Genomic DNA, 13471 nt, shown 5'->3' with positions numbered 1-13471 from the left:
ATAATAACACATGTTATAGCTGTAAGTACCACAAACACATATCACCTACCTCTGTATAATAACATGTTATAGCTGTAAGTACCACAAACACATATCACCTACCTCTGTATAATAACACATGGTATAGCTGTAAGTACCACAAACACATATCACCTACCTCTGTATAATAACACAGTTATAGCTGTAAGTACCACAAACACATATCACCTTACCTCTGTATAATAACACATGTTATAGCTGTAAGTACCTACAAACACATATCACCTACCTCTGTATAATAACACATGTTATAGCTGTAAGTACCACAAACACATATCACCTACCTCTGTATAATAACACATAGTATAGCTGTAAGTACCACAAACACATATCACCTACCTCTGTATAATAACATGTTATAGCTGTAAGTACCACAAACACATATCACCTACCTCTGTATAATAACACATGTTATAGCTGTAAGTACCACAAACACATATCACCTACCTCTGTATAATAACACATGTTATAGCTGTAAGTACCACAAACACATATCACCTACCTCTGTATAATAACACATGTTATAGCTGTAAGTACCACAAACACATATCATCCTACCTCTGTATAATAACACGTTATAGCTGTAAGTACCACAATCACATATCTCCTACCTCTGTATAATAACACATAGTATAGCTGTAAGTACCACAACACATATCACACTCTGTATAATAACACATAGTATAGCTGTAAGTACCACAAACACATATCACCTACCTCTGTATAATAACATGTATAGCTGTAAGTACCACAACACATATCACCTACCTCTGTATAATAACACATGTTTAGCTGTAAGTACCTAAACAAACACATATCACCTACCTCTGTATAATAACACTGTTATAGCTGTAAGTACCACAAAACATATCACCTACCTCTGTAAATAACATAGTATATCTGTAAGTACCACAACACATATCACCTACCTCTGTATATAACACGTTATAGCTGTAATACCACAAACACATATCACCTACCTCTGTATAATAACACATGTTATAGCTGTAAGTACCACACAACACATATCACCTACCTCTGTAATAATAACACATGTTATAGCTGTAAGTACCACAAACACATATCACCTACCTCTGTATAATAACACCTGTTAAGCTGTAAGTACCACAAACACATATCACCTACCTCTGTATAATAACACGTTATAGCTGTAAGTACCACAAACACATATCACCTACCTCTGTATAATAACACGTTATAGCTGTAAGTACCACAAACACATATCACCTACCTCTGTGGTACTTACAGCTATAACGTGTTATTATACAGAGGTAGGTGATATGTGTTTGTGGTACTTACAGCTATAACGTGTTATTATACAGAGGTAGGTGATATGTGTTTGTGGTACTTACAGCTATAACGTGAGTTTACTTATACAACACACATATCACCTACCTCTTGTTATAATTACACATAGTTTAGCGGTAATGTACCACAAACACATATCCCTACCTCTGTATATAACACATGTTATAGCTGTAAGTCCACAAAACACATATCACCTACCTCTGTATTATAACACATGAGATAGCTGTATGACCGTACAAACACATATCACCTACCTCTGTATAATAACACCTGTTATAGCTGTAAGTACCACAAACACATATTCACCTACCTCTGTATAATAACACATGTTATAGCTGTAAGTACCGACAAACACATATCAACCTACCTCTGTATAATAACATACTGTATAGCTGTAAGTACCACAAACACATATCACCTACCTCTGTATAATAACACATGTAATAGCTGTAAGTACCAACAAACACATATCACCTACCTCTGTATAATAACACATGTTATAGCTGTAAGTACCACAAACACATATCACCTACCTCTGTATAATAACACTGTTATAGCTGTAAGTACCACAAACACATATCACCTACCTCTGTATAATAACACCTTGTTATAGCTGTAAGTACCAACAAACACATATCACCTACCTCTGTATAATATACATATTATAGCTGTAAGTACCACAAACACATATCACCTACCTCTGTATAATAACACATAGTTATAGCTGTAAGTACCACAAACACATATCACCTACCTCTGTATAATAACACAAGTTATAGCTGTAAGTACCACAAACACATATCACCTACCTCTGTATAATAACACATGTTATAGCTGTAAGTACCACAAACACATATCACCTACCTCTGTATAATAACACATGTTATAGCTGTAAGTACCACAAACACATATCACCTACCTCTGTATAATAACACATGTTATAGCTGTAAGTACCACAAACACATATCACCTACCTCTGTATAATAACACATGTTATAGCTGTAAGTACCACAAACACATAATCACCTACCTCTGTATAATAACACCTGTTATAGCTGTAAGTACCACAAACACATATCACCTACCTCTGTATAATAACACATGTTATAGCTGTAAGTACCACAAACACATATCACCTACCTCTGTATAATAACACATGTTATAGCTGTAAGTACCACAAACACATATCACCTACCTCTGTATAATAACACATGTTATAGCTGTAAGTACACCACAAACACATATCACCTACCTCTGTATAATAACACATGTTATAGCTGTAAGTACCACAAACACATATCACCTACCTCTGTATAATAACACATGTTATAGCTGTAAGTACCACAAACACATATCACCTACCTCTGTATAATAACACCTGTTATAGCTGTAAGTACCACAAACACATATCACCTACCTCTGTATAATAACATATAGTATAGCTGTAAGTACCACAAACACATATCACCTACCTCTGTATAATAACACATGTTATAGCTGTAAGTGCTAACCCTTCCCGGGTACAGAGACCTGCAGAACAGTAATTAACCCTTCCCGGATACACAGACCTGCAGAACAGTAATTAACCCTTCCCGGTTACACAGACCTGCAGAACAGTAATTAACCCTTCCCGGATACACAGACCTGCAGAACAGTAATTAACCCTTCCTGGTTACACAGACCTGCAGAACAGTAATTAACCCTTCCCTGGTTACACAGACCTGCAGAACAGTAATTAACCCTTCCTGGTTACACAGACCTGCAGAACAGTAATTAACTCTTCCTGGTTACACAGACCTGCAGAACAGTAATTAACCCTTCCCGGATACACAAACCTGCAGAACAGTAATTAACCCTTCCCGGATACACAGACCTGCAGAACAGTAATTAACCCTTCCCGGATACACAGACCTGCAGAACAGTAATTAACCCTTCCCGGGTACAGAGACCTGCAGAACAGTAATTAACCCTTCCCGGATACACAGACCTGCAGAACAGTAATTAACCCTTCCCGGTTACACAGACCTGCAGAACAGTAATTAACCCTTCCCGGATACACAGACCTGCAGAACAGTAATTAACCCTTCCTGGTTACACAGACCTGCAGAACAGTAATTAACCCTTCCCGGATACACAGACCTGCAGAACAGTAATTAACCCTTCCTGGTTACACAGACCTGCAGAACAGTAATTAACTCTTCCTGGTTACACAGACCTGCAGAACAGTAATTAACCCTTCCCGGATACACAAACCTGCAGAACAGTAATTAACCCTTCCCGGATACACAGACCTGCAGAACAGTAATTAACCCTTCCCGGTTACACAGACCTGCAGAACAGTAATTAACTCTTCCTGGTTACACAGACCTGCAGAACAGTAATTAACTCTTCCTGGTTACACAGACCTGCAGAACAGTAATTAACTCTTCCCGGTTACACAGACCTGCAGAACAGTAATTAACCCTTCCCGGATACACAGACCTGCAGAACAGTAATTAACCCTTCCCGGTTACACAGACCTGCAGAACAGTAATTAACCCTTCCTGGTTACACAGACCTGCAGAACAGTAATTAACTCTTCCTGGTTACACAGACCTGCAGAACAGTAATTAACTCTTCCTAGGTACACAGACCTGCAGAACAGTAATTAACCCTTCCCGGATACACAGACCTGCAGAACAGTAATTAACTCTTCCTGGTTACACAGACCTGCAGAACAGTAATTAACTCTTCCTGGTTACACAGACCTGCAGAACAGTAATTAACTCTTCCTGGTTACACAGACCTGCAGAACAGTAATTAACCCTTCCTGGTTACACAGACCTGCAGAACAGTAATTAACCCTTCCCGGATACACAGACCTGCAGAACAGTAATTAACTCTTCCCGGATACACAGACCTGCAGAACAGTAATTAACTCTTCCTGGTTACACAGACCTGCAAAACAGTAATTAACTCTTCCTAGGTACACAGACCTGCAGAACAGTAATTAACCCTTCCCGGATACACAAACCTGCAGAACAGTAATTAACCCTTCCCGGATACACAGACCTGCAGAACAGTAATTAACCCTTCCCGGATACACAAACCTGCAGAACAGTAATTAACCCTTCCCGGATACACAAACCTGCAGAACAGTAATTAACCCTTCCTGGTTACACAGACCTGCAGAACAGTAATTAACCCTTCCTGGTTACTCAAACCTACAGAACAGTAATTAACCATTCATGGTTACTCAAACCTGCAGAACATTAATTAACCCTTCCCGGATACACAAACCTGCAGAACAATAATTAGCCCTTCCCGGATACACAAACCTGCAGAACAGTAATTAACCCTTCCTGGTTACACAGACCTGCAGAACTGTAATTAACCCATCCTTTATACACAAACCTGCAAAACAGAAATTAACCCTTCCCTGATACACAGACCTGCAGAACAGTAATTAACCCTTCCTTTATACACAAACCTGCAAAACAGAAATTAACCCTTCCCTGATACACAGATCTGCAGAACAGTAATTAACCCTTCCCGCACACACAGACCTGCAGAACAGTAATTAACCCTTCCCGGATACACAAACCTGCAGAACAGTAATTAACCCTTCCCAGATACACAGACCTGCAGAACAGTAATTAACCCTTCCCGCACACACAGATCTGCAGAACAGTAATTAACCCTTCCCGCACACACAGACCTGCAGAACAGTAATTAACCCTTCCCTGATACACAGACCTGCAGAACAGTAATTAACTCTTCCTGGTTACACAGACCTGCAGAACAGTAATTAACTCTTCCTGCACACACAGATCTGCAGAACAGTAATTAACCCTTCCCGCACACACAGACCTGCAAAGTGGTCTCACTGGCAGCAATCTCAGGTGTGTATTTAACTCTATTTTAACTTTATGTAAAAATAACTGACTGATTCATTGGTTTAACGCCGGCTCAGGTGTGCATGGCAGTGCCCTTGGGTTGTATATATGGCCTGACAGTTTGCAGGAAGGATTTAGCCAACACACAGATTTGGTTTTGTGAAGGGTTTTTCAGTTCCAGTCCTCAGGGCACACTAACAGGTCGGATTTTCAGAATTACCAAGGGTTCTAGCAGGCTAACAACTTACATACCACTGATTATTTCACCCGCGCTTCAGTTCAGATATGCTGGAACTCTTGTCTGTTAGTGTTCCCTGAAGACTGGAATTGGAAAATCTTAGTTTATTGTTAGTACAGACTGTATTAAAACTGTGTAAGCCGATGTTTGGCCTATGCAGAATACAATTATACTGTCTGACTCAGGTTTGTAAAAAACATCGCTCTAACAACTTGACTTGCAGTCAGACCAATAGCAAAAAGCACATGATCTGGTCTAATCCATTTAATCTCACTGTATAATTATCACATGAGTAGGATTACAGCAACAAACAGAAAATTGTTGAGTCACTTAGTCATTTTACAGTGGCAGAGAAAACCCAAAAACCTTTTGTCTGTGTCACTGAGCAGGAGAGGGACAGATCCCATGTCCTATTGCTCCCTTCTGTCTGTGTCACCTGCAGGGGAGGGACAGACCCCATGTCCTATAGCTCCCTCCTGTCTGTGTCAACTGCAGGGGAGGGACAGACCCCATGTCCAATAGCTCCCTCCTGTCTGTGTCACCTGCAGGGGAGGGACAGACCCCATGTCCAATAGCTCCCTCCTGTCTGTGTCACCTGCAGGGGAGGGACAGACCCCATGTCCTATATGTCCCTCCTGTCTGTGTCACTGTGTTACCTGCAGGAGAGGGACAAACCCCATGTCCTATAGCTCCCTCCTGTCTGTGTCACCTGCAGGGGAGGGACAGACCCATGTCCTATAGCTCCCTCCTGTCTGTGTCATCTGCAGGGGAGGGACAGACCCCATAACCTATAGCTCCCTACTGTCTGTGTCACCTGCAGGGGAGGGACAGACCCCATGTCCTATAGCTCCCTCCTGTCTGTGTCATCTGCAGGGGAGGGACAGACCCATGTCCTATAGCTACCTACTGTCTGTGTCATCTGCAGGAGAGGGACAGATCCCATGTCCTATTGCTCCCTTCTGTCTGTGTCACCTGCAGGGGAGGGACAGACCCCATGTCCTATAGCTCCCTCCTGTCTGTGTCAACTGCAGGGGAGGGACAGATCCCATGTCCAATAGCTCCCTCCTGTCTGTGTCACCTGCAGGGGAGGGACAGACCCCATGTCCTATAGCTCCCTCCTGTCTGTGTCACTGTGTTACCTGCAGGAGAGGGACAAACCCCATGTCCTATAGCTCCCTCCTGTCTGTGTCACCTGCAGGGGAGGGACAGACCCATGTCCTATAGCTCCCTCCTGTGTGTCACCTGCAGGGCAGGGACAGACCCATGTCCTATAGCTCCCTCCTGTCTGTGTCATCTGCAGGGGAGAGACAGACCCCATAACCTATAGCTCCCTACTGTCTGTGTCACCTGCAGGGGAGGGACACACCCCATGTCCTATAGCTCCCTCCTATCTGTGTCATCTGCAGGGGAGGGACAGACCCCATGTCCTATAGCTCCCTCCTGTCTGTGTCACCTGCAGGGGAGGGACAGACCCCATAACCTATAGCTCGCTACTGTCTGTGTCACCTGCAGGGGAGGGACAGACCCCATGTCCTATAGCTCCCTCCTATCTGTGTCATCTGCAGGGGAGGGACAGACCCCATGTCCTATAGCTCCCTCCTGTCTGTGTCACCTGCAGGGGAGGGACAGACCCCATGTCCTTTAGCTACCTACTGTCTGTGTCATCTGCAGGGGAGGGACAGACCCCATGTTCTATAGCTCCCTCCTGTCTGTCACCTGCAGGAGAGGGACAGATCTCATGTCCTATAGCTCCCTCCTTTCTGTGTCACTTGCAGGAGAGGGACATACCCATGTCCTATAGCTCCCTCCTGTCTGTGTCATCTGCAGGGGAGGGACAGACCCCATGTCCTATAGCTCCCTCCTGTCTGTGTCACCTGCAGGGGAGGGACAGACCCCATGTCCTTTAGCTACCTACTGTCTGTGTCATCTGCAGGGGAGGGACAGACCCCATGTCCTATAGCTCCCTCCTATCTGTGTCATCTGCAGGGGAGGGACAGACCCCATGTCCTATAGCTCCCTCCTGTCTGTGTCACCTGCAGGGGAGGGACAGACCCCATGTCCTTTAGCTACCTACTGTCTGTGTCATCTGCAGGGGAGGGACAGACCCCATGTTCTATAGCTCCCTCCTGTCTGTCACCTGCAGGGTAGGGACAGACCCCATGTCCTATAGCTCCCTCCTGTCTGTGTCACCTGCAGGGAAGGGACAGACTACATGTCCTATAGCTCCGTCCTGTCTGTGTCACCTGCAGGAGAGGGACAGATCTCATGTCCTATAGCTCCCTCCTTTCTGTGTCACTTGCAGGAGAGGGACATACCCATGTCCTATAGCTCCCTCCTGTCTGTGTCATCTGCAGGGGAGGGACAGACCCCATAACCTATAGCTCCCTACTGTCTGTGTCACCTGCAGGGGAGGGACAGACCCCATGTCCTATAGCTCCCTCCTGTCTGTGTCATCTGCAGGGGAGGGACAGACCCATGTCCTATAGCTCCCTCCTGTCTGTGTCACCTGCAGGGTAGGGACAGACCCCATGTCCTATAGCTCCCTCCTGTCTGTGTCACCTGCAGGGAAGGGACAGACTACATGTCCTATAGCTCCGTCCTGTCTGTGTCACCTGCAGGAGAGGGACAGATCTCATGTCCTATAGCTCCCTCCTTTCTGTGTCACTTGCAGGAGAGGGACATACCCATGTCCTATAGCTCCCTCCTGTCTGTGTCATCTGCAGGGGAGGGACAGACCCCATAACCTATAGCTCCCTACTGTCTGTGTCACCTGCAGGGGAGGGACAGACCCCATGTCCTATAGCTCCCTCCTGTCTGTGTCATCTGCAGGGGAGGGACAGACCCATGTCCTATAGCTACCTACTGTCTGTGTCATCTGCAGGGGAGGGACAGACCCCATGTCCTATAGCTACCTCCTGTCTGTGTCACCTGCAGGGGAGGGCCAGATCCCATATCCTATAGCTCCCTCCTGTCTGTGTCACCTGCAGGTGAGGGACAGACCCCATGTCCTATAGCTCCCTCCTGTCTGTGTCACCTGCAGGGAAGGGACAGACCCCATGTCCTATAGCTCCCTCCTGTCTGTGTCACCTGCAGGTGAGGGACAGACCCCATGTCCTATAGCTCCCTCCTGTCTGTGTCACCTGCAGGGAAGGGACAGACTACATGTCCTATAGCTCCCTCCTGTCTGTGTCACCTGCAGGAGAGGGACAGATTTCCTGTCCTATAGCTCCCTCCTGTCTGTGTCATCTGCAGGGGAGGGACAGACCCATGTCCTATAGCTTCCTCCTGTCTGTGTCACCTGCAGGTGAGGGACAGATATCATGTCCTATAGCTCCCTCCTTTCTGTGTCACTTGCAGGAGAGGGACAGACCTCATGTCCTATAGCTCCCTCCTGTCTGTGTCACCTGCAGGGGAGGGACAGACCCCATATCCTATAGCTCCTTCCTGTCTGTGTCAGCTGCATGGGAGGGACAGACCCCATGTCCTATAGCTCCCTCCTGTCTGTGTCACCTGCAGGGGAGGGACAGACCCATGTCCTATAGCTCCCTCCTATCTGTGTCACCTGCAGGGGAGGGACAGACCCCATGTCCTATAGCTCCCTCCTGTCTGTGTCACCTGCAGGGGAGGGACAGACCCCATGTCCTATAGCTCCCTCCTGTCTGTGTCAGCTGCATGGGAGGGACAGACCCATGTCCTATAGCTCCCTCCTGTCTGTGTCACTGTGTCATCTGCAGGGCAAGGACAGACCTTATGTCCCATAGCTCCCCCCTTTTTGCTTTGTTCTCTTGGAATTCCTAGTTGAAAGCTAAACTGAAGAGGTTCATATGCTAATTTCTTAGACCTTGAAGGCCGCCTCTAATCTAAATTGTTTTTCACCACTAAAGGATGTTAGTTTGTGTGTTTCATATAGATAATCATTGAGCTCACAGAGGAGTGAGCACTGATTGGCTAAAATGCAAGTCTGTCAAAAGTACTGAAATAAGGGGGCAGTCTGCAGAGGCTTAGATACAAGGTAATCACAGAGGTAAAAAGTGTATTAATATAACTGAGATAAGGGGCAGTCTGCAGAGGCTTAGATACAGGATAATCACAGAGGTAAAAAGTATATTAATATAACTGAGATAAGGGGCAGTCTGCAGAGGCTTAGATACAAGGTAATCACAGGTAAGTGGGGGGAGGGCTGGGCCATACAAATTTCCAGGGCCGGTCTGATTTCCCAGTCCGGCCCTGGCCCTGACCCCAATCTGACTAACCATTAACTCTACACCCACCCACAAACAAAGCACTGTTAAACATTCACCTCTGACACCTCTACGCCTAATTAAATTGTCAGGATCTAAGGAACCTCTACGCCTAATTAAATTGTCAGGATCTAAGGAACCTCTACGCCTAATTAAATTGTCAGGATCTAAGGAACCTCTACGCCTAATTAAATTGTCAGGATCTAAGGAACCTCTACACCTAATTAAATTGTCAGGATCTAAGGAACCTCTACACCTAATTAAATTGTCAGGATCTAAGGAACCTCTACGCCTAATTAAATTGTCAGGATCTAAGGAACCTCTACGCCTAATTAAATTGTCAGGATCTAAGGAACCTCTACGCCTAATTAAATTGTCAGGATCTAAGGAACCTCTACGCCTAATTAAATTGTCAGGATCTAAGGAACCTCTACGCCTAATTAAATTGTCAGGATCTAAGGAACCTCTACACCTAATTAAATTGTCAGGATCTAAGGAACCTCTACACCTAATTAAATTGTCAGGATCTAAGGAACCTCTACACCTAATTAAATTGTCAGGATCTAAGGAACCTCTACACCTAATTAAATTGTCAGGATCTAAGGAACCTCTACACCTAATTAAATTGTCAGGATCTAAGGAACCTCTACACCTAATTAAATTGTCAGGATCTAAGGAATCTCTAAATGCTCATCACAGTGCAACACCAAACCCTGGTGATTGGTGAAACATTAAACACTCAGGATCTAAGGAACCTCTACACCTAATTAAATTGTCAGGATCTAAGGAACCTCTACACCTAATTAAATTGTCAGGATCTAAGGAATCTCTAAATGCTCATCACAGTGCAACACCAAACCCTGGTGATTGGTGAAGCATTAAACACTGTTATTAGGCACATAACTAATGGATCACTTTACGGGGTGTTAGTGAATTATACAGTCTGGCAGGTGCTGGTCACTGGCTGGACATTATGAATGCTCATACTGAGTTAAGTTTTTATAGTTATATTAAATGTTCAGGCACTGACCCCTATCTGGACTCACTTGTGGATTCCTTGCACACAAACCGAGAGGATGGCAGCCTAAGGGACATTACTGTTTGCGTTGGAGGGTCTGCACTTATGTTCATACCTACATCATGCAGATTAAGGTTAAATGGAGTGAGTAGACATCCTGTAGAGGAAAGTGAATTATATTTGTTTTATTTGCAAGTCAATTAAACTTACTACACTATACAGAGGTTTTCTGTGCTCTTCTTTTTATATTTTGGAATATATATCTCGTGCATCAGTGCAGACTCCCCTAAATGTACATGACATTTGTATTTCCCCTGTGCTTGATCTTACCTTCAGGAAGCAGCTGCCGGGCGCAGTACTCTCACTTAGTGTGGCATTATATATGGGGCTGGAGAACACAGGCTCATTATCATTCAAATCCAGCAGCTGTACTGTAACCAGGGCCGTGGCAGACAATGGTGGTTGACCCAGATCTGATGCCACAACTGTCACCCTTGGCTGGGGATCACGTTCATAATCCAGTGGTGCTGCTGTGGTGATTACACCAGTGTCTGGGTGGATAAGGAACCAAGGGGTTGGCAGCAGACTGTACTTAACCTCACCATTTAATCCTTGGTCTTTATCTCGCGCTGTGACTTGTAGCAAGAAGCTCCCAGGATGGACGGCCTCAGGCACTATGTGACTATACTCCTGTTTATCAAATACTGGTGGATTATCGTTTACATCTGTGACCTCCAGAACAAAAGAAGACTCTGCTCTTAAGGGAGGTGTCCCTGAATCAGTGGCCATCACCCGTAGACGGTATGAGTCTTGTTCCTCACGGTCCAGAAGCTTGTCCACACATATGAGGTAGATGATACTGTCTTTGGTAGTTAATGCAAACTTCCCCTCACCTCCCTCCAAAGTTACATCCACATGAGGATACTCCCCATAATCAGGGTCAGACACAGAGATACGGGCCACATACTGCCCTGGTGTGGCCCCTTCAGACACCCGTGGAGCCCCATCCTCACTTAAGAAAATAATTGTCATACTGGGCTGGTTGTCATTAGAGTCTCTGACTTGGATTGATACAAATGCTGTTCCTACTTCTGGCTGACTTGCTCCATCTCGTGCTTGGACTACAAGCTCATGGGCTTTCCTTGTCTCATAGTCCAGTGGCTTGCTCAGCTGAATAAGACCAGATTTTGGGTGGATAGTAAAGAAGCCCTCAGGGTCACTTTGTCTGCGATTGATCTCATATGTGATTTCTCCATTAGAACCCTGGTCGGCATCAGTTGCATAGACTTGTAAAACACTGGACCCCGGATGAAGACTCTCTGATATGAGGGCCTGGTAGCGGCTTTGGTTAAACACTGGTGGATGGTCATTAATGTCTAGAATGGCCACATCCAGTGTCATCTGACTACTGCGACTAGGAGAACCCCCATCATAGGCTTCAAGGGTCAATGAATAAGATGAACAGTTCTCACGGTCCAACTCTGCACTCACTACCAGCTCCACAGAGAGGATTCCATTGGACAAAGCACGGGTTTCTAAACGAAAGGCCTGCAATGGGTCCCCACTACGGATTAGATAACCCTGAGTACCAAGTACTCCACTGTCAGCATCCACAGCAGGCTCTAGCGGGTAGCGGGTGCCCACGGGAGTATGCTCCGGAATGCCAAGCTCAGTCCGTTCTTTTGCAAAGACAGGAGCATGGTCATTGATATCATCTACATGGATATCGACCTCTACTGTAATACCTTCTAGAGTAACTGCTATGAAGCTGTAGAGTTTGCGCTGCTCTCTGTCCAACACCCTTGCTGTCTTAATGATGCCTGTACGCTCATCTATGTCCAGGTCACTGTTTACTCCACTGCCCTCCAGAGCTGATATGATAAACATATGCCCACTGGATTCTGGAGGAAGGCCGGCACTAATGTCCCCAATGATTGTTCCTGCCGGCTGCTCCTCATCGATGTGTAACTCCAAGGTGCCCAGAGAGGAGGATGAAAGGGGGTATGCCAGGAATAGCAGCAGGCACAGGGCAAAGGGCAGCATAGCTGTAGAAACGTGGCATCAGAGGCAGGGTTGTAGTTTCCTGCAGAGAAGAAAAGGAGAACCGATAAAGTAAATCTAAAGATGTTTGCAGAGCAGTCACATTACAGTATACAGAGCAGTCACGTTACAGTATGCAGAGCAGTCATGTTACAGTATACAGAGCAGTCACGTTACAGTATGCAGAGCAGTCATGTTACAGTATACAGAGCAGTCACGTTACAGTATACAGAGCAGTCACGTTACAGTATACAGAGCAGTCACGTTACAGTATGCAGAGCAGTCATGTTACAGTATACAGAGCAGTCACGTTACAGTATGCAGAGCAGTCACGTTACAGTATACAGAGCAGTCACGTTACAGTATGCAGAGCAGTCACGTTACAGTATACAGCGCAGTCATGTTACAGTATGCAGAGCAGTCACGTTACAGTATACAGAGCAGTCACGTTACAGTATGCAGAGCAGTCATGTTACAGTATACAGAGGAGTCACGTTACAGTATACAGAGCAGTCACGTTACAGTATGCAGAGCAGTCACGTTACAGTATGCAGAGCAGTCACGTTACAGTATACAGAGCAGTCACGTTACAGTATACAGAGCAGTCACGTTACAGTATACAGAGCAGTCACGTTACAGTATACAGAGCAGTCACGTTACAGTATACAGAGCAGTCACGTTACAGTATACA

General features: G+C 45.3%; 1 protein-coding gene across 1 annotated transcript in view; it reads right to left on the bottom strand.

Annotated features, from left to right (window-relative positions):
* The window catches only part of LOC128652759 (protocadherin-16), a 342864-nt gene that overhangs the window by 280886 nt on the left and 48507 nt on the right, over positions 1-13471 (bottom strand). The window contains exon 2 of the mRNA XM_053705690.1: positions 11071-12823. Coding sequence (XP_053561665.1) covers positions 11071-12783 — 1713 coding nt within the window. The 5' untranslated portion in view covers positions 12784-12823. The remainder of the gene's footprint in view (positions 1-11070; positions 12824-13471) is intronic.

Source organism: Bombina bombina, chromosome 3 (genome assembly GCF_027579735.1).
Source record: "Bombina bombina isolate aBomBom1 chromosome 3, aBomBom1.pri, whole genome shotgun sequence".
Lineage (NCBI taxonomy): Eukaryota > Metazoa > Chordata > Amphibia > Anura > Bombinatoridae > Bombina > Bombina bombina.
Note: the sequence above shows the minus strand (reverse complement) of the source record. Positions and strands in the feature narration are given on the sequence as shown.